Source organism: Hemitrygon akajei, chromosome 23 (assembly GCF_048418815.1).
Source record: "Hemitrygon akajei chromosome 23, sHemAka1.3, whole genome shotgun sequence".
Lineage (NCBI taxonomy): Eukaryota > Metazoa > Chordata > Chondrichthyes > Myliobatiformes > Dasyatidae > Hemitrygon > Hemitrygon akajei.
In genome coordinates, this window is record NC_133146.1 from 46,676,526 (window position 1) to 46,697,553 (window position 21,028).

A 21,028-nucleotide genomic window follows, 5' to 3' on the forward strand; every position below is an offset into this window, starting at 1 on the left:
TTTATTTGTGAATCACATGCTCCATTTTCACAGCAGAGCCCAAAAAAACAGGGAAAATTGTAAAGCATAAAAAAACTAAAAATTCAGAAACTGAAAAGTCAGGAATTCCAAAAGAATTCACCCTTTGCTCAGTACTTAATTGTACCACCGGTTGAAGCCATTACAGACAGTAGTCTTTTTGGATAAGTCTCTGTTAGTTTTACACAATGTGATGGAGCAAGATTTGCTTATTCCTCCTTGCAAAATTGCTCAAGCTGTGCCAGGTTAGTTGGGGAGCAGCGGTGTACCGCAATCTTGAGCTATTGCCAGAAATTTTCGATCAGGTTAAGGTCAGGACTCTGACTGGGCCGCTTACAAACATCAATTTTCTTCAATTGAGGCCACTCCATGGTTGCTCTGGCAGTGTGGTTTGGGTCGTTGTCCTGCTGAAAGAGGAACATCTTGCCAGTTTAAGCTTTCTGGCAGAGTCTAGTAGTTTTTTTTAATCCAGGATCTCTCTGTATTTAGCAGCATTTATCTTCCCATCAATCCTGACCAGATTTCCAGTCCTTGCTGCTGAAAAGCATCCCCAGAATCAGAATCAGGTTTATTATTGCTGGCATGTGACGTGAAATTTGTTAACTTAGCAGCAGCAGTTCAATGCAATACATAATACAGAAGAGAAAAATAAATAAAATAAAAATAATAATAAATCAACAAACCAATTACAGTAAACGTATACTGAATAGATTAAAAATGTGCAAAAACAGAAATACTGTTTATTAAAAAAAGTGAGGCAGTGTCCAAGGATTCAATGTCCATTTAGGAATCGGATGACAGAGGGGAAGAAGCTGTTCCTAAATCGCTGAGTGTGTACCTTCAGACTTGGGTATCTCATACCTGATGGTAACAGTGAGAAACGGACATGCCCTGGGTGCTTAATAATGGAAGCTGCCTTTCTTGGACACCGTTCCCTGAAGATGTCCTGGGTACTTCGTAGGCTAGTACCCAAGATGCAACTGACTAGATTTACATAGCGTGATGCTACCTCCACCGTACTTTACAGTAGGGATGATGTTACCTGGCTGATGTGCAGTATAGATTTACGCTACATGTAACACTTAGTGTTGAGGCCAGAAAGTTCCACTTCAGCCTCATCTAACCACAAGACCATCTTCAGCATCTTTACAGTATCTTCTGAGTGACACTTTGCTAAGTCTTTACAGGCAAGGAGAAGTATTTTTTTTTAGCCAGGGCTTCTTCCTTGCCACTCTACCATAAATACCCTTTACTTGCAAGGCCTTAGAGACTGTGGAGCAACGAACTTCATCTCCAATTACAGCCGTTGACTTCTGCAGCTCACTCAGTGTGACTGCTGGCATCATAGTAGCCTCTCTTACAAGCGCCATTCTTCTCCGGTGGCTAAGTTTGAAGAGGTGGCCTGGCCTAGTCAGTGTGGCTGTGGTCTCACACTTATTCTACTTTTTCAGGTGGACTGCACTGAGTTCCGAGGTATGTTCAGTGCCTTTGAGATGGTCTTGGACCCTTCCCCAGATCTGTGCTTCTCTATTATAATTTCCCTGACTTGTCTTGAATATTCCTTCGTCTTCCTCTACCACACTGTTGGATATCACTGAAAGCAGATGATCCTCCGATTCACTACATCAACAAATTGGGTGAGCTAGGAAGGTAATATACAGTATTGCACCTGAGGAAAGTTAGCATAGTAATTACAAAAGGGGATGAATACTTTTTCAGCCTCACAATTTTGGTTTTTAATTTTTACTAAATGGTTGACTGGTTTTGGAATTTTTCTTTTGATTTGCCATGATGCACAATGTTTTGTAGATCAGCTCAAATAAATTTGACTTCAATATATTTTATATTTAGAAAATGAGACAGTAAATTGTGAAAATAGTTGTGGAGGCTGAATACCTTTTCAAGGCTCTGTAGATAACACATGGTTGAAATAAAGAATCTCATACTTTAGTTCCCAGAGTGCCATGGAATACTTCAATTTATCTTGGAGGGCAGATTGGGATTGCGCTTAATGTTTGAGATATTATCAATTAAGGTCAGAAATCTCTCAAATTTTTTTTCTGTTTATTATTCAAACCTATATTCTAAATGGACAGGTAGTAAAACTAGATAACTAGGATAGTAAAATTTGATAGCTGATGTCCCATTTAAAATGCAGCAATAAATTAGCATACTTCCAATGAGTAGAAACATAACTTTGCTGGGGCAAGGTAACCTTTATGTACTTCTCCCAATTTCTATGAAAGGAGACAGATACAGCTCCTCCATTTCCATCTTCCACACATACTGTACCTTGCAAACACGTAACAATTGCATTGCTAGGCACAATATCACTGTAAATTCCAAGCACATCACTGCACAGTGGCAAAGTGTGGCTATCTAATCTCAAAATGTTTAAACTATTAAGCAGAAAAAAACCCAGCAAATGTTAGAAATAACCAGCATATCAGGCAGCATATGTGGAGATGGAGAAAGAGGTAACATTTCAGTTTAATCTCGCTTGAGTCGTGGATTCTCCCTAATACATCACAAGCACACCTCTCCCCAATATCTACAGGGGGTGCTGCCTCAAAAAGGTAGCGTCATCGAAAGTTCACTACCATCTGGGACATGCCATCTTTTCACAGCTACCATCAGCAGGAGGTACCGAAGCTTGAAGTTCCAAACCAGCAGATTAAAGAGGAGGCTGGAAGTCTGTAAAAGGACTTGGACAGATTGGGAAAATGTGCAAAGAAGTGGCAGATGAAATACAGTGTAGTGAAGTGTATGGCCATGCACTTTGAAAGAATGATTAAAGGTGCAGACTATTTTCTAAATGGGGAGAAAACTCAAAACTCAGAGGTGCAAAGAGCCTTGGGAGTCCTTGTGCAGGATTCCCTAAAGGTTAACTTACAGGTTGAGTCAGTGGTGAGGAAGGCAAATGCAATGCATTCACTTCAAAAAACTGGAATACAAAAGTGATGCTGAGGCTTTATAAGGTATTGGTCAGACCACACTTGGATTATTGTGAGCAGTTTTGGGCCCCTTATCTAAGAAAAGATTGGAGACAGTCCTGGAGGTTCACGAGGCAGATTCTAGGAATGAAAGGGTTAAAAATATAAGGAGTGTTTGATGGCTCTGGGCCTGTACTCGCTGGAGTTTAGAAGAATGAGGGGGAATCACACTGAAACTTATCAAATATCAAAAGGCTAAGACAGAGTTGATGTGGAGAGAATGTTTCCTTTAGTGGGTGAGTCTAGGACTAGAGGGCACAGCCTCAGAATAAAGGAACGACCATTCAGAACAGAGATTAGAAGGAATTTCTTTAGCCAGAGGGTGGCAGATCTGTGAAATTCATTGCAACGGATGGTTATGGAGGCCAAGTCATTGAGTATATTTAAAGCAGAGGTTGATAGGTTCTTGGTGGGTCAGGGCATCAGAGTTTGGGGGAGAAGAGAGGAAAATGGGGTTGTTTCTGTGTGAATGAAGTCACCGGAGAAAATTACAGGTAGATACAGAGCAGCTTCTTTATTCGACAAAACAACGTACAGCAGGCATCATATGAAGATGCTTTTGGTCGAAAGGTCTGCTGGCCCAATGTGGGGCTTGATATTTTACGTGCCAAACATCAAAGGACAATTCCATATTTACGGTATACGGACAATGCTTTCTTTGAAACTACTTACAACCTTCACACCCCCTGATTCACATCCACATCACAGACATCCAAATTAATTTTAATCAGCATTCTGATTAACTGGGATTCACTAGAACCCATTGCTCAGAGCTACACTCAAAATTAAATCCATATTCAGATGTGAAGACTGGTAGCCTACGTCAATTGCTAAACATATATATCCTAAACCCAAAAATTGCTCTAACAGGGCTAAGAGGGATAACAAATCAACCATGATAGAATGGTGGAGCAGACTCGATGGGCCAAGTGGCCTAATTCTGCTCCTATGTTTTCCGAAACAGCTACTTCACTTCAACATTCAGTTTGTGAACCAACTGGCAGAACCTAAGCAGTAGAGTTTAGCAACTCTATCACCATTTTGATCACTTAGCACTAAACTGTGTTTTATTTATGTTTATTTTGTGAATTCTGTTTTCATGTGATGCTCTGTACCTGTGATGCGGTTGCAAGTAAGGTTTTCATTGTAAAGTAAGGTTTTCATTGTACCGGTACATACATATACTCGTGCATATGACAATGAACTCAACTTTTGAGTTTCATCAGAAATTCATAAAAAGTGGAGATGAAGACATTTTAAGATGCAGAGAAAGAGTATGGAAGAATGGAGCCAACAACCTGTCTCTGAATGTGAACAGAACAAAGAGATGGTTGTTGACTTCAGGAGGGCACAAGGCGACCACTCACGGCTGAACATTGACGGCTCCTCGGTAGAGATCATTAAGAGCACCTGATGTCACCTGGCAGAGAATCTCACCTGGTCCCTCAACACCAGTTCCATAGCAAAGAAAGCCCAGCAGTGTCTCTACTTTCTGCGAAGGCTGAGGAAAGGCCATCTCCCACCCCCGCATCCTCACCACATTCTACAGGGGTTGTATTGAGAGCATACTGAGCAGCTGCATCACTACCTGGTTCGGAAATCGCACCATCTCGGATCACAAGACCCTGCAGCGGATAGTGAGGTCAGCCGAGAAGAACATCTGGGTCTCTCTTCCCGCCATTAAAGACATTTACACCACACGATGCATCCTCAAAGCAAACAGCATTATGAAGGACCCCACGCACCCCTCATACAAACTCTTCTCTCTCCTGCCATCTGGGAAAAGGCACCGAAGCATTCAGGCTCTCACGACCAGACTATGTAATCGTTTCTTCCCCAAGCCATCAGACTCCTCAATACCAGAAGCCTGGACTGACACCAACTTACTGCCCTCTACTGTGCCTATTGTCTTGTTTATTATTTATTGTAATGCCTGCACTGTTTTGTGCACTTTATGCAGTCCTAGGTTGGTCTGTAGTCTAGTGTAGTTTTTTGTGTTGGTTTACGTAGTTCAGTGTAGTTTCTGTATTGTTTCATGTAGCACCATGGTCCTGAAAAACGTTGACTCATTTTTACTATGTACTGTACCAGCAGTTGTGGTCGAAATGACAATAAAGAGTGACTTGACTTGACTTCACTTCACCTGAAAGAACAAAAGGGAACGTCTAGCTCTTGTGCAGTTGTATTGAAAGATTCTTTGGGAAGAAATGGGCATTGGCAGTGATCAATAAGTGAAATAGAGGGAGCAATTTCTTTTGCATTTGAGAAAATGGAGGAAAGGGTAAATGTTTCTGGTGATAGCATTTCAGTTGATGTTCTGGAAATTTTGGTGGATTATCTATTTAATGTGGAGCCCGGTGGACTGGAGACAATGGACAAGGGAAACTCCTCCCTGGAAGGGCTTGGAACGTATGAGAACAATGATGAGAAATGTCCTTTTCAAGGACTCCTCCCCTCCAGGGGTGGGGGTGGTTAAGAAGTCCTTGAAAAAGAAAGGCCTACCAGAACCGCTGACAACAATAGATGACATCAACACAAAAGACTCAAAGAGACAGAGGAACTGGGCAAATGAAATGGGAGTCTCAGCAGCTCTGGAAGTTGCTGGCTCTGATAAATATTTGTTGTGAGATGAAGCCCTGAAACAGACATAAAGAAGCAAAGGATGGGAAGAGCCAGAAGTGGATTATGAGGAAATGAGGGAAGGACAGAAATCGGCAGTAAAATTGATTACATTTCCCACTTCTGAATAAGAATGGGAAGCAACACCAGAGTATTGGAAAAAGAGCCGGGGACGGCATCAGCAAAAGTCAGCAACGTCATGAAGAGTCAAGTGTAGCGAGGGCTTCTAAGGCTCCCATAACAACACAATTTTATCAGGAAGGAGATGAATGGAACAGAGTTGTTCATGATGAGAGCGTGGACAATCACAGCTTGGAGAGTGTGAGCAATTTATATTGAGATCAGAGTTTAATTTCTGGTCACTATAAAGTTGCACTTCCAGCATTGCCCTATTAAAGTTTTATGAATCTCTAAGTGGTTGCAGTACTTTGACCCCTGTGTTTAATGAATTTCAAATTCCTCCTCCAGGGACATTTGTGAAAGTTATTGGGTAGAATGTGGTTAGAGACACACCATGCAGAAGTCTGAACACTACATTTTTAAATGGAGTGTTTGGGATTTGGAAGCCTGTGAGAACAGGAGTGAAGGGTGAGTGGAATTCTGGCTGGGGGAGAATATAAGCTGCTGTATTATAGAAGGACTGAATGTTACAGAGGGCAGGGAATGGGAAGGGAATAGGACCAGTATCTAAATCACTGTGTTGGACTCTAATTAAGGCATGGTACGCAATTTCAGCAGCAGAAGGGCAAAGGTGAACAACCTTGCAGAAGCAGAAATAGTTATGGTTTCTGACAGAGGGGATACGGGGTACAAATCTCAGCTCATTTTGTGGAAACTGGTAAAAATGTTGAGGAGAGCCGAGTTCAGGCAAGGCGGAATTGGAACAGGCATTGAAACAAGAAAGGAGATGGAAAGGAATTCAAGGTATGGTCTTCTCACCATTGATGCGATGGCAGATCATGTCACAGGTGATGTAGCGGAAGGGTGGAAAGAATGGATGGGGAGGTAGCACAAGGCCTTGTTGTCTCCACACCCACCAATAATTCAAGTGAAAACATTTAACAGAGAGAGAGCCAAGGACAACTCCTTGGCCTACTCCACAATGGTGGTGGTAAGATGGAGTGGAAGAGACAAGACATTGCTGATGTCCAAGGGTGAAGTTAAGATTGGATCCACAGAGTTGGACAGCCAACAGGAGGCTTTTGTCCGTGCTAAAAGCTGAAGAGAATTTGAGAAGCATTTGGAAAGGCACTGCACTATAAGAACCTCTGTTGCAACCTCAAAGACCCATTCACAGTACAGTGACATAAACAGTGCGAGCAGTAGGTTGTGAACAGTACTATGTAGGGATGAAGTCACTGGAACACAGCAATCCCAAATGTATTAATGCTGATTAATAAGAATTAACTATTGGCTGTCTCTGATAAACAGCTGTGAAACAAAACAAAATAATAAGGTGCAATTAAGACGGTCTCACTAAAATGTATTTTTTTCACATTATTACTGCATGACAAGTTAACAAGATATATTTCCCCTTTAAGGAATTCTCAAGATATTGGCAAAAACACAATACAGGTCAACAATAAGCTCATTGAAAACTTTACAGCTATTCAGATGTGCTTACATTCAGACCTTTCAGTCTGCATATGTCAGGAGTAGAACTGCATCATTTTCAGCTCTCATGCCAAAATATATGCAACTGCACGCCAAAACTAACAGAAACATTTGGAACAGTTAAAGACCTTATCGTTCCTAAATAGCTGATGTTATGTGCTGTGTCTCAAATTCACACAGGATAGAACACTGCATTATACTGCTGTCAATAAAGCAGGAATGAAATGCAAATTAAAATTATATAAAGTCAAAATATTACTATACAAACTAAACTAACCAGCCACAGACCTTGCTGAAAAATAGGATGATGGAAGACAGGGAGAGGAAATTTTCCCGGTGTCCAAGGTTCACAGAAGTAGGCCTGAAGCCAGGTCATACAGTGCTTCACTGGTGCTGTCATTTCCTCTTGGCTTTCACGGGGCTCGCAACTAAATGAGGCCACTCTTGTCCTGCAGAATGAAATGATAACACTTGTTCAGCAACTTTGGCATTTGCTAACTTCAAAATGGTTTCCACTGCATGGAAACAATCTTTCACAACTTTTCAATTTGACAACCAAATTTGAAGAGTCGTCTTCAAAATTGCAGATGAATAATACAGTTCCCTAATGATTAAGAAAACAATTACAGCATACCGGGCATTCCAGTGAAAATGTATTCAAATACTTGCCGTCTTATATTTTCTCTTAATTTTTTTTCTATCAATGAACCCTGAGAGATTTGAACACAATTCATAATTTATGAAGACCAAGTTACAATACTTGACTGCTGATTAATATGAAAGTTTATTTTCTATACCATGGCAACATTGGTTGCATTCAACATGTCAAGTTCCTTGTTCAGTAAAAGATAATTATTTATAGACATTGCTTCTTGAAACCATAATAAATCAAGCACATATATCCACTTTCAAGCAGTGCCTCAGAATGAAGTCTGGAATGAATAATATTAACATGTTGTCAATGCTTCTGTATGTTACTTAAATATCACAAATCAGCGTATTGTTTTGTAAGAAATTCAAATTTTAGAGAAAATCTACAATGAAGGTATAAGCAGCTTTAAACACTAGAATGTCAATTTTCTGCAGCTGACAATACTCACCAAAACGTTTCTTCTGTAAGCTTACAATGTATTTTTATTAAAAATAATGAAATAACAGAAAAGGGTCTTTAATATGATTGAAAGACCTGTTTTGGAACTCAAATGAAATGGCTTTACCTCATTAATTACTAACAAAAGATGGATAGAGGTATTAATTTTTTTTAAAAAATCATACGATCATGGCTGTGGATATTCTACATGTACATATGACAACTCCCACTTAAAGTCAGAGGTCAAGTTAATTTGTATCGGTGTGCTTGGAATTAATGCGAATCACTTTTACTATTTGTTCCATTTACATGGCAGCTTAACCACCATTTGCACAAAGAAGTTTTCAATTTGTATTAAAGGGACACATCGCATGAAGTAATGCACAATTCAGTGCACAGTGCTCAGTCTTTATGTCACATCACAAGACACCATGGGACACCATGCAAATTCTGAGTTCACTTCACTTACACCCATCTGCATGGGTGAACAACAAAATGAATTTAGATAGAATTACATTAAACCCACCTCAGGAAATAGTATGTTTTTAACTCGGATTTAATCAGAATTAAGCACCATTTACATTGTACATTTAAATTGGAATTAAGGGCTGATTTAGATCAAATTAGAATTAAAAAGCTCCATGTAAACAGGGCTTTTGTATCAAGCTGTGTCATGTCATTGATTAACTTAATAAATCTCAAGCAGCACAAGGCAACAAAAAATGTCTATTGTTGAAATGTTACCTGATTTCTCACTAAGAACAGTTCCTGAAGTTACAAAAAACAAACCTTGTTTTACCACAGTAACATACTTTGTTGAATCAGGACACTGGCTTGGTCATAAGTCAGCAAGCGTTAATTCCAATTCTTAATTCTAAGCAACATATCACAAACAAGCACAGAGAGCAATTTGAATCTGGGAAATCACATCACAACATTCGAGCAGCCTTCATAAACTTACTCTGCTTATTATTTCCATATCTGAATTATGTCAACACTAGACAATAAAATAAAGTCATTTAATGTTTTTTCCCTATTTATTTTATTTTAGTGCTAATCAAAGCTTAGTATTTAGAAACATGGAGTAGAAATTAACACATCGTTAATTAGGCATCAGTGGAAAGGAGAATAGCCCAGCAAATGTAAGTTTCTGCTTAGATTCTGAGTTCAAAACATCTTAATAGTTTACAGCAAGTTCACAATCATAGGAGTTGCTTCAACTAAATATACAGTATATATCATTAGTAAATTGACTACATGCTAAGCACAGGTGAATCATATTGCAATTCCATTAACTTGTGCCTTGCCTCATTAATAAATCATCTCAACCCTTTAAGTGCTGCTTTTTATATAAATTGGTTTATACTGTTTTATAAATAAAACATATTTATCTGTTACCATCTGTGCCTGATATTCCATGTTAGCTGCATATAACACTAATAGTAACGAATAGTCACCAATGCTTCAATTTTTTTGAATAAATCTGGTTAGGTCACAGTTAAAGTGATGTTTAACTTCCTTGTTTTATCTTGCTACAGCCGCTTTTTGGTATCACAGCTGCAGTTTGTTAAAAGGTTCATTTAACAACAAAAAGTCATTTTGGTAAACTAAATATATATTGACATAAGCATACTGACCAGATGCCAATGTACAATGCTTAAAGAACTATTAAATAAACATAAAATATAATTGTGGAGAAGAATTCCATCCTGCTTTCTCTTTGAAAGTATGGCAATGAAATGCATTCTCCAACACAGACTCACTCAGAGATAAAAACAAATTCCAGTTATGATTACTAACATCTGTTTCTGTTTGTAAAGTAAATTATTTAAAACCGCTAACTTATTTTTCCCCAACCACAGCTAAATATACTGCTGTCATTTAATTGTAATATCTTTAAGTTCCTGAAACCTTTTCTGGGCAGTTTTATATTCAACACCTATTTGGAACTTAAAACTCAACCATATGTAACTCAGGCCTCACTTGGTATAGTCAGGTTAGATAGCTGTCACTAACACCTAGGGGTTCATTAATAGGCAGAAATTAATTATATGTAGACTGAATTAATGAGATGGAAAAACATGCATATTTCAGCTAATGCTGAGGGGAATGGCCTCTTGAAGCATCCTTAATGAAGTAGGTCTGTCCAAAGCAATGATGTGCAGAACAGAACCCAGCGAATTAAAGTACCCAGCTGATCATGTAGGTTGCAACTACTGTAAAAACTGCTGTGAAATGTAAACAGCAGACAATGGTTTTGAGCACAAAGTTGACCCCTGTTGCGCATTCTGCAGCCTGCTATCTACAGATTTATAAATAAATGATTAGATGTAAAATCTCTGGAGGATTTTCCTTTTCCACAGCAATTACAGGAGCAGATTATTGCCATTCAAGTGTAGTTCCAGTTAAAGTTCATTGAGTAGCACGAATCATTCATTTCTGTCCTTATATCTTAAGTCACTGTGATACAAAAACTTACAGCCAAGCATGTAGAAAACAAATTGTAACAAGATAACATAACACACAAATATTCTGCGCATCATTTTGTTCTAAAAATATTAATATAGAACTAGCAGACTGTATTAGCAAAATAAATTTCTTTTTAATGTGCTCAGTCAACCAAGATATTCATTGTGATGTCAACTTTGTATACAATCATACTTTTGTATAGAGAATGAAGTGTGGTTGGTTACATTTTAGACAATGCCCGACAAATCAACGTGCTAGATTTAGAATGGTCAATAAGATTAAAAATGTTTGTTGGCCCTAAAGATTTTCGTTTTGTATGAATTTTAACTACAGAATGTGTATTTTGCCTGACAATCATCTCAGAGTGACTACATGCACTCCCATAATCATTTACAACCAGTAACGTGCCTATCATTGTGATCAGGTTGAATGCTGCTTGTCTGCTGTGGTTAGAAATTACACATTCTCGAAAGGGCCCTATGCATGTGTATGAAGTAGAATTCTCCTCCTGCCATGACACTTCCTTTGGGAACTCTACAAAAAGCTTGTATAAACAGAGAGGGGGAAGGTGCTCTTCAAGATGGAATGTTATAATGAAACACTATTTGTGAGAGAACCATTATTAGAAGTCCTTTTAAAAAGAACACTCAAAAATATGCATACATATTATGCATCCGCACTTGCATATAAGAATGGAGAGATCTATTATAATTCCAGAAGAATGGGCAAATTAAAATAAAAATTATGCTACAATAAGCGAACTGTATAATCACATGCCATATTCAATGATATGTAGGTCACATTGTAGTTAAAATATTTTCCAACTACTAAATGTGTCCTTTTATATATTATGCTCAGACAAAATCCTTTCAGAACTGGAATAACCATTGCTTTGACAGTAGACTTGTGAGAGTGGGGAGTTCTTGAATACAAGCCACAGATAACCTTATGTGTATAGTCAATATTATTTTGGTAGTTCACAGAAGGTTTTCCTGTCACATTTATTCCAGCATTATGTGTAAACTAAGAGTTGAATTATTTTGTTAGCTGAAATCTATGCTCACCTCAGTAAAGCATTAGTTTGTGCATGAAAACGTCCTGCTATTTAAATGTTAGTATAGATACGGGTATCCTACATGTTGCAACGCAACAGTGTTCAGCTGTATGAAGTACCATTCAATTGACTGCAATTTTATCAAATTCCAAGCTCTTGATCATAGGAAGTTTCGCTCACCAATGATTTGGATTAGCAATGTAAAGTCATCTTTTCGGTTCAGGCTATTTTCACATTGTTAAAAGTTAACAACCACAGATTAGATCTGCACTGCACTTCATTTTACAAAGCAATGCGAGAGCCACAATATTTCAATGCAAGGACTACGTTTGTTGCAAGAGCTTACATTACAGTTTTGGGATCTGCTTTTATTCACTCTAACCCTCTGATCCAAAATCTTTGCTGGTTACTTTCTGTGCTGGCAGAGCTGTTGATTAACAATGACATGAACTGAATTAACAACAGTCCGGTGCAATGCTTCCATACATACACACATAAGATGGAAATTACTATAAACAGGACAGAAATCCACTGAACAGCTATATCTAATTTATATACAAAACCAGGTAAAGGTCTAAAATAGAGCCAATTTCACCATCAAGACATTTTTGATTATTTACTTCATTTTATCAAATGTGTCAATATTTGGTATGTCAACAAATACACTCAAAAACTTCTATAGATGTACAGTGGAGAGCATTCTGACAGGCTGCATCACTGTCTGGTATGGAGGTGGGGGGGGGGGGCTACTGCACAGGACCAAAAGAAGCTGCAGCGGGTTGTAAATTTAGTCGGATCCATCTTGGGTACTAGCCTACAAACTACCCTGGACATCTTCGAGGAGCGGTGTCTTAGAAAGGCAGCGTCCATTATTAAGGATCTCCAGCACCCAGGGCATGCCCTGTTCTCACTGTTACCATCAAGAAGGAGGTACAGAAGCCTGAAGGCACACACTCAGCGATTCAGGAACAGCTTCTTCCCCTCTGCCATCTGATTCCTAAATGGACGTTGAACCTGTGAACACCACCTCAATTTTTAAAATATACCTTTTTTGCACAATTTTAATCTATTCAATATATGTATACTGTAAGTTGATTTACTTATCTATTTATTTTTTTCTTCTATATTATGTATTGTATTGTACTGCTGCTGCAAAGTTAACAAATTTCATGACATATGTCGGTGATAATAAACCTGATTCTGATTCTACATCAACTACCACAAATGTCTTCTGCAGTAAAACTTGACCAATGAAGTGGATGATAACTGATCCGATGACTCACACATCAGGTAGGAAACAAATGAGCCAAACATTAGGATATAACAACAAATATTATTTGCAGAAGAAACAACATCTTTTATGACTAGAACTTTCTTATACAGGCAGCTTTAGTGTTTGATGGTCAGCATGTAATCAGCGGGCTTGTTTCCATGCTATATGGCCTTACCTGCAGTAATCTTCAAAATGGATGAGTAGTCAATAAAATTACGCCTTCACCCTGAAAAGCAGACTGTTGACTGCCACCACAATTGGGATAGACAGTTCATTTCTTGAAATTCATATTGTACACACAGATACCTTCCACTGATTTTCCAATTGTCCCAGATAAGTATGGCACCAACAAAACATCACCACACAGATGAGTGGAGTTGCCCAATGGAGAAGTACTGCTGTATATGGGACACAATCATATATCAGAACAACCCAAAACTTAACCCAATAAGTTGGTCTAAAATTGGTTAAGGCATTTATCCAATGTACAAGTGTGGTCTGAACCCAGAAATATTTAATTCTAAGGAAACCACAATGTGATTCACATGAGAAATACAAACAAGAGAATATCTGCAGATGCTGGTAATGCACACAAAATGCTGGAGGAACTCAGCAGGCCAGGCAGCATTTATGGAAAAGAGTAAACAGTCAACATTTCGGGCCAAGACCCTTCATCTGGACTGGAAATAAGAGATGAGAAGTCAGGGAAAAAGGTGGGGGGAGGGTAGGAAGATGTACAAGGCAGTAAAGTGACAGATGAAACCGGGAGAGTGGGAGCGATGTGGTAAAGAGTTGGGAGGTCAATTTGTCAAAGAGATAAAGGGTTGGAGAAGGGGGAATGTGAAAGGAGAGGACAGAAGGCCATGGAAGAAAAGGAAGAGGAAGAGATAAAGGATTGGAGAAGGGAGAATCTGATGGAAGACAGAAGGCCTTGAAAGAAAGTGAAGGGGGAGTATATTGATTCCTCAAACTTCTGTAATTGCCCCCCTTCACCATTCTCCATTCCCATTTCCCTCTTTCACCTCATCTCCTTACCTACTCATCATTCCCTCTGGTGCTCCTCTCTCTTCCCTTGCTTCCATGGCCTGCTGTCCTCTCCTACCAGAATCCCCCTTCTCCAGCCCTGTATCTCTTTCACCAAACAATTTCCCAGCTCCTTACTTCACCCCTCCCCCTCTCCCAGTTTCACTCATCACCCGCTATATTGGACTTCTTCCTCCTTTCACCCCACTTTCTCATCTCTTTTCTCCAGTCCCAATGAAGGGTCTCGACCTGAAACGTCGACTGTTTACACTGCTTGGCCTGCTGAGTTCCTCCAGCGTATTGTGCACATGATAAATACTGCTATACCATACATTCTTTTGGATAAAAAGAAGAGAACACTACAGATATTGTTATTGTCTCAAGGCTTAATTACAAGGTTCAGCCATATTCTCAAGAATAACTATGGTGCTCTTTATCAACTGCCACCTTACCTCACAGAGATGCTTTGTTATGTAAATTTTGGAATAATATAGAATTAATAAGTACAATTAAGAGACTGAGAAAAATGTGAACTTATGTGAATATGCAGGATGATCAAGTGTTGGCGACACTTGAACCAATCTTCTAAGTTGGTTGGCCAAACCATCAATGAATTATCCAAATGTCTGTCCTTTGCATTCCAACCACAAACAGGAAGGAAGATGATGCTTGAGCAAACACGAGATTCTGCAGATGCTGAAAATCCAGAGTAACACATACAAACAGCCTAATATACAAAGTCCATAGAATTTACTTTTCAACATTTGTTTGGTTACCTGGCTACTCAGATACCACCCATTCTAACTTTTCTTGACTACAGTATCTGGTTACTAAACAACAGTTCTGATTATACCCTTATCTTCACACCTTGCTCTGCATGCTTCAGCTCTTCAGATCCCATTCAAACCATCTCATTAAAGCAACCTTCCTTTCCTGTTAAATATAATGCTTGCATCCACAACGCTGCTGCAATTAAAATTGATTTCCAATACACTGTATGAATTTGCTGAGGGGTTCTCATCACCATGAGTTCACTTGTGTCAGGAGATAACACATGAACAGATGTAGCCTCATTGATATTAGCCAAGTTACAGGTGTGTTAGTGGTAGATGGTTATTGGGTTCTGATAAATGCATTGAGACTGAATGACCCTGTCCTTAGGTAGAGTTGCCACTGACTCTGCTGCACTGGAAAGGCAGCCAACCTCTTTAGCTTTTGTTTACTTTACAGGAACCTGGGTTGTAAAGATAAGTGCTGAGATTGTGTAAGACACTGAATCAGAATCAGGTTTAATATCAGCGGCATATGTTGTGAAATTTGTTCTTTTGCAGCAGCTGTACATTGCAATACATAATAATAAAAATGATAAATTGCAGTAAAAATAAATATAAATTAAACAAATAGTGCAAAAAGAGAGAGAAAAGTACTGAGGAAGTGTTCATGGGTTCATTGTCCATTCAGAAACCTGATGGCAGAAGGGAAGAAGCTGTTCTTGAAACATTGATTTCTGTCTCCAATACCTCCTTCTTTGATAAGAGAAATGAGAAGAGGGCAAATTTTGGGTGATGGGTGTCCTTAATGATGGATGCCATTTTTTTGAGGTATTTCCTTTTAAAAGATGCTGGCGAAGCTAGTGCCCATGATGGAGCTGGCTAAGTTTACAACTTTCCGTAGCTTTTTCTGAACCTGTGCTGTTGCCCTTCCATACCAGACAGTGATGTAACCGGTTAGAATGCTCTCCACGGTATATCTGTAGAAATTTGTGAATGTCTTAAGTGACATACCAAATCTCTTCAGACTTCTAATGAAACATAGCCACAGTCGTGCCTTCTTTGTAACTGCATTAATATGTTGGGCCCAGTATAGTTCCTCAGAGATGTTGACACCCAGGAACTTGAAACCTCTCACCCTTTCATGATCCCCCGATGAGGGCTGGCATGTGTTCCCTCAACTTATCTTTCCTGAAGTCCACAATCAATTCCTTGGACTTACTGATGTTGAGTGCAATGTTGTTGTGACACCACTCAGCCAGCTGATCTGTCTCACTCCTGTACGCCTCCTTGTCACCATCTGAAATTTTGTCGACAATAGTTGTGTTGTTGGCAAATTTATGGAAGGCATTTCAGCTGTGTCTAGCCACACAGTGGAGGGTGCAGAGAGAGTAGAGCAGTGGGATAAGCATGCAGCCATGAGTTGTGGCAATGTTGATTGTCAACAAGGAGAAAGTACTATTTCTGATCCATACAGACAATGTTCTCCTGGTGAGGAAGTGAAGGATCCAGTTGCACAGGGAGGCACAGAAGCCCAGGTTTTGGAGCTTGTTGAACAGAACTGAGGGCATTAATGTATTGAAATCTGAGCTGTAATCAATACATAGCTGCATAAGTAGGTATTACTATTGTCCAGGTGATCCAAGGCTGAGTGGAGAGCCAGTGAGATCGCATCCTTTGTAGGCCTTATTGTAGTGATAGGTAAATTGCAGCAGGTCCAGGTTCTTGCTTAGGCAGGAGTTGATTCAAATCATGACTAATCTCTCAAAGCACTTCATCATAGTAGATGTGAGTGCCACTGGACAATAGTTGTTGAGACAGCCCACCCTGCTCCTCTTGGGCACTAGAATGACTGTCGCCCTTTTCAAGCAGGAGGGAACCCCCAAAAGCATCAGTGAGAGACTGACTGTGTCCTTGAACATCAGTTGGTAGGCGCACGTTTTCAGAGCCCTATCAGAAACACCATCAGGACCTGGTACCTTGCGAGGTTTCACCCTCTTGAAAGACATTCTAACATCAGCCTCCGAGACAGAGAGCACCGCATGCTGCAGGGATTCAAATAGATGCAGTTTTATTCTCCCTTTCAAAGCACACCTAAAAGGTCTGAGCTCAACAGGGAGTGAAGCATCATTGCTATTCATGATGTTAGGTTCTGATTTGTAGGAAGTAACGGCCTGCAAACTTTGTCAGTGCTTTCGATTCCACATCAAACCTCAATTGGAATAGGTTTCTCACTCTTAAGATAGCCTTCTGTAGATCATATCTGGACTTCTTGTTTACTTTTGGATCACCAGTCTTGAGTGCCACAGATCTAGACCTCAGCAGACTACAAATCTCCTGATTCATCCTGGCTTTTGATTTGGCTATGACTGATAAGTTCTTGAAGGCGCACACTCATCCACATAAGTTTTGAATAAGTCCGTATCAGCTGTGGAATATTCATTCTGACTCAAAGATGAATCCCTGCATATTGTCTATTCCACCAAATCAAAGCAGCCCTGTAAGCACTCCTCTGCCTCCCTTGACCACACCTTCTCGGACCTGCTGCGGTCTTTAGTTTCTGCCTATTCGCTGGGAGTAGAAGGACAGCGAGGTGATCAAAATTTCCGAAGTGTGGGCATGGGATGGCACAGTAAGGGTTCTTGATGGTGGTACAACAGTGGTCAGGTATGGTGGCTCCTCTGGTTCCACAGGTGCTATTTTGGTGGGAATTGTTCAGAAACTTCTTCAAGCTGGCCTGCTTGAAATCTCCTGCCAAGACAGGAAAAGTGTCAGTGTGACTTTTTAAATGCCTTAAAAAAATGCTGCTAACTGAAGTATCCTTGGCTGTGACCACGGATTTCCGCTGGGGTCGTCCATCTAAGCTGCACGCAAACAGTCGCCACTTAACGGTACAACCTTGCAATGGTGAGACTGTAATGCATTGCTGCCCTGCAGGCATCATCTCTGCACGTTCACAGACAATGGTATCAGTAGCAAATTAATTCAGCAAAGTCAGAGATAAATCGTCATCTATGTCCAATTTCTCAATTTGTTTCTTAAGTGTTCATCCAAAGTTTATGGCTTCTTGTTGATTCCCCATCTCTTTCGCTCTTCTGCTCTCACAATCTTTTACGATTTAGACACGTTTGACAGGTCTTTCTAAAAAAAAAACTGCAAATGCTCAAAATCTGGAGTGTAAACGGAAAAAATCAGGAAACATGAACCAAGCCAGGGAGTATATGTGGTGAGAGACACTGAGCTAATTTTTCAGTCAAAGACTTGCTTGGGCTTTCACCCAAACACATAAAAAGTTTCTTCCTTTCAATAGTTGTTTCCTGACCAGCTGAGTATTTACAGCAATTTCTCAACTTTTATTTTTCCCAGCAATTACAGCCCACTTGTTAAGTCTTTCCTGATTACTTTTGCCTTACGTTCCTATAATCGTTCTAGCGAATCTTCGCAATGATCTCACAATAGAGCGGCCAAATATTCCAGCTAATAAATGACTGATACAATCGTTCAAGTTCAATGTTTCCAAATGTGAAATAAAATGAGAGGCTGCCATGTTTACTAAAAACTCCAATTATTGACTATTCCTGCTTTCCCTGAGACGATGGTAATTGATCTACTCCATGAACTATGACTTTCCTCTTACTGAAGGCGCAGTAGGTAGATAACCTCAGAACAACACACACCAAATGCTGGAGGAACTCAGCAGGCCAGGGAGAATCTAGGAAAAGAGTACAGTCGAAGTTTTGGGCCAAAACCCTTCAGCAAGACTGGAGGAAAAAAAAGCAGAGGAGTAGATTTAAAAGGCGGGGGGAGAGGAGAGAGAAACACAGGGTGACAGGTGAAACCTGAAGGGGGATGGGGATGAAGTAAAGAGCTGGGGAGTAAACTGGTAAAAGAGACAGAAGGCCATGGAAGAAAGAAAAGGTGCTCGGCGCAGCTGTCTTTCCAATCTATGCTGAGTCTCACCGATACACAGGAGGCCACACCGGGAGCACCGGACACAGTATATGACTCCAACAGACTCACAGGTGAAGTGTCATCTCACCTGGAATGACTGGAGTCCTGAATAGTAGTGAGGGAGGGTGTAGTAGGGGCAGGTGTAGCACATGTTTCACTTACAAGGATAAGTGCCAGGTGGGAGATCAGTGGGGAGGGATGAATGAACAAGGGAGTCACATAGGGAGGATCACTGTGGAAAGCAGAAAGTGGTGGGGTGGGGGAATAGGGAAAGCTGATGGGATCCAGTTGAAGATGGCAGAAGTTTCAGAGAATTATGTGCTGGAAACGGAGGCTGGTGGAATAGTGTTCCTCTTGTCCTCACCTACCACCTCACTCAGGGCTAACGACATTACAAATATGTCTTCTAGGGACCCTGCACATTTCTTCCTTAATTTCCCACAGTGTCCTAGGATACACTTGAATGGACCCTTTGCCTTTATCGACCTTTTATGTTTTTTGAGATCACTGGCACCTACTCTTTCATAATGTGGAAGTTTCAAGACAATTATTCTCTTCTCTGAATTCTCAATCTACTGTCTTTCTTCACAATAAATACTAAGGAGAAATATTCCTTTAAGTCCTCAGCCACCTCTCTGACTCCACACAGACAGCTGCAGTAATCCTTAAGGGACTTATTTTCTTCCCAACTATGACCATATATAATCTCTTAGGATTCTCTTTTCCCTTATCTGCCAAAGCTAGCTCATATCCTCATTTATTCCCTCCTGATTTCCCTCTTAAGTGTATGCCTACATCCCTTGAACTCCTCAAGGGATTCTCATAATCCCAGCTGCCTATACCTGATATGCGCATCAATTTTCATCACCAGAGCTGCAGTATCCCTTGTGAACCAGGGTCTCCTAATACTGCCAGCCTCACCCATTGCTCTAGCAGGAATGTGCAGGCCTTGATCTCTCACTATCTCACTTTTAAAAGCCTCACACCTACAAACAGCCTCTCCTGAACAACTTTTGTAAGTTCCTGTCAAGAGCCACCAAAATCTGTGATGCCTCAATTTCAGACTTTAATTTGTGGATCACTCCAATTTTAAAACTAATAAAACTTCGGTAACAAGTCCTAACGTGCTCCCCCACTGACACCACAGTTCCTTACCTTACTTTATTTCCAAATAATGTTGCCCCCACCTCTCTAATAGAGTCTTCTACATACTGCTTGTGAAAACCTTCCTGAATACATCCCATCCCATCCAAACCCTCAGAACTATGGCTGACCAAATCAAAACTACCTAACAATCGGGTGGTGGGTTGGAGATACGTCTTTACCAAAGGAGGCGGAAGGCACTCCTTCCTTCTGCTAGCCTGCCAATCACCCTTGGGTGAGATGTAGCACCTGCTTAGCCACCTCCCACCCCCAATCAGTGTCACATGAAGCCATGGGAGCAGGTGATGGATATCACAAGTCCTAGTTATGCGACCACTGACGCCAGGTAGACAATCCCTGTAGAGTATTGATAATGGCTGTCTTGTAAAGACACTGCCCAGAAGAAGGCAATGGCAAGCCACTTCCGTCAAAAATTTGCCAAGAACAATCATCCTCCTGCGAAGAACATGACTGCCCACAACACATGACACGACAAATAACAACAACGACGACTATTACAACCTTATTGTTGCACAGCTCTCTGCATCCCCCTATTTATTTGCTCTAATGTCTGCTGTTGGAGCCTGTAGTGCAATCCTGATGTGATCACTCCCTTCTTAGGCTGAGTTCCACTCGTACAGTCTTCCCAGATGACAGCCCATATATCCTCCTTAGGAACTGCCATCATGTACTCCCTACTGAAAAAAAATCAACTTCCACTGCGCCATGCATTTCACCCCCACCTCTATACTCCACACACCATCAAAACTGGAACCTGCTTTCCGGTTACTCCTTTTTACTTATTGTTATTGTGTGGAATTTTGATCAGGGTGGACTGGCTCTGCGGCCTGCAGTCAATGAACGAAGCAGTGCTAAGCAGAACTGAACTAAACAGAAGATTCCTAAACTATTTCAATGTGGTTTGATGTTGTTTCCACTCATTTTTTGCCATTTGTGTGAGTTTTTTTTTGCAAGTAGGGCATTTGGTTTCCTTGAACGGATTCCATGGTG

General features: G+C 40.3%; 1 protein-coding gene across 1 annotated transcript in view; it reads right to left on the reverse strand.

Moving 5' to 3' along the window:
• Positions 1-21,028, reverse strand: part of mgmt (O-6-methylguanine-DNA methyltransferase) — a 405,239-nt gene that overhangs the window by 160,828 nt on the left and 223,383 nt on the right. Inside the window, exon 5 of the mRNA XM_073027569.1 lies at positions 7,533-7,693. Coding sequence (XP_072883670.1) covers positions 7,533-7,693 — 161 coding nt within the window. The remainder of the gene's footprint in view (positions 1-7,532; positions 7,694-21,028) is intronic.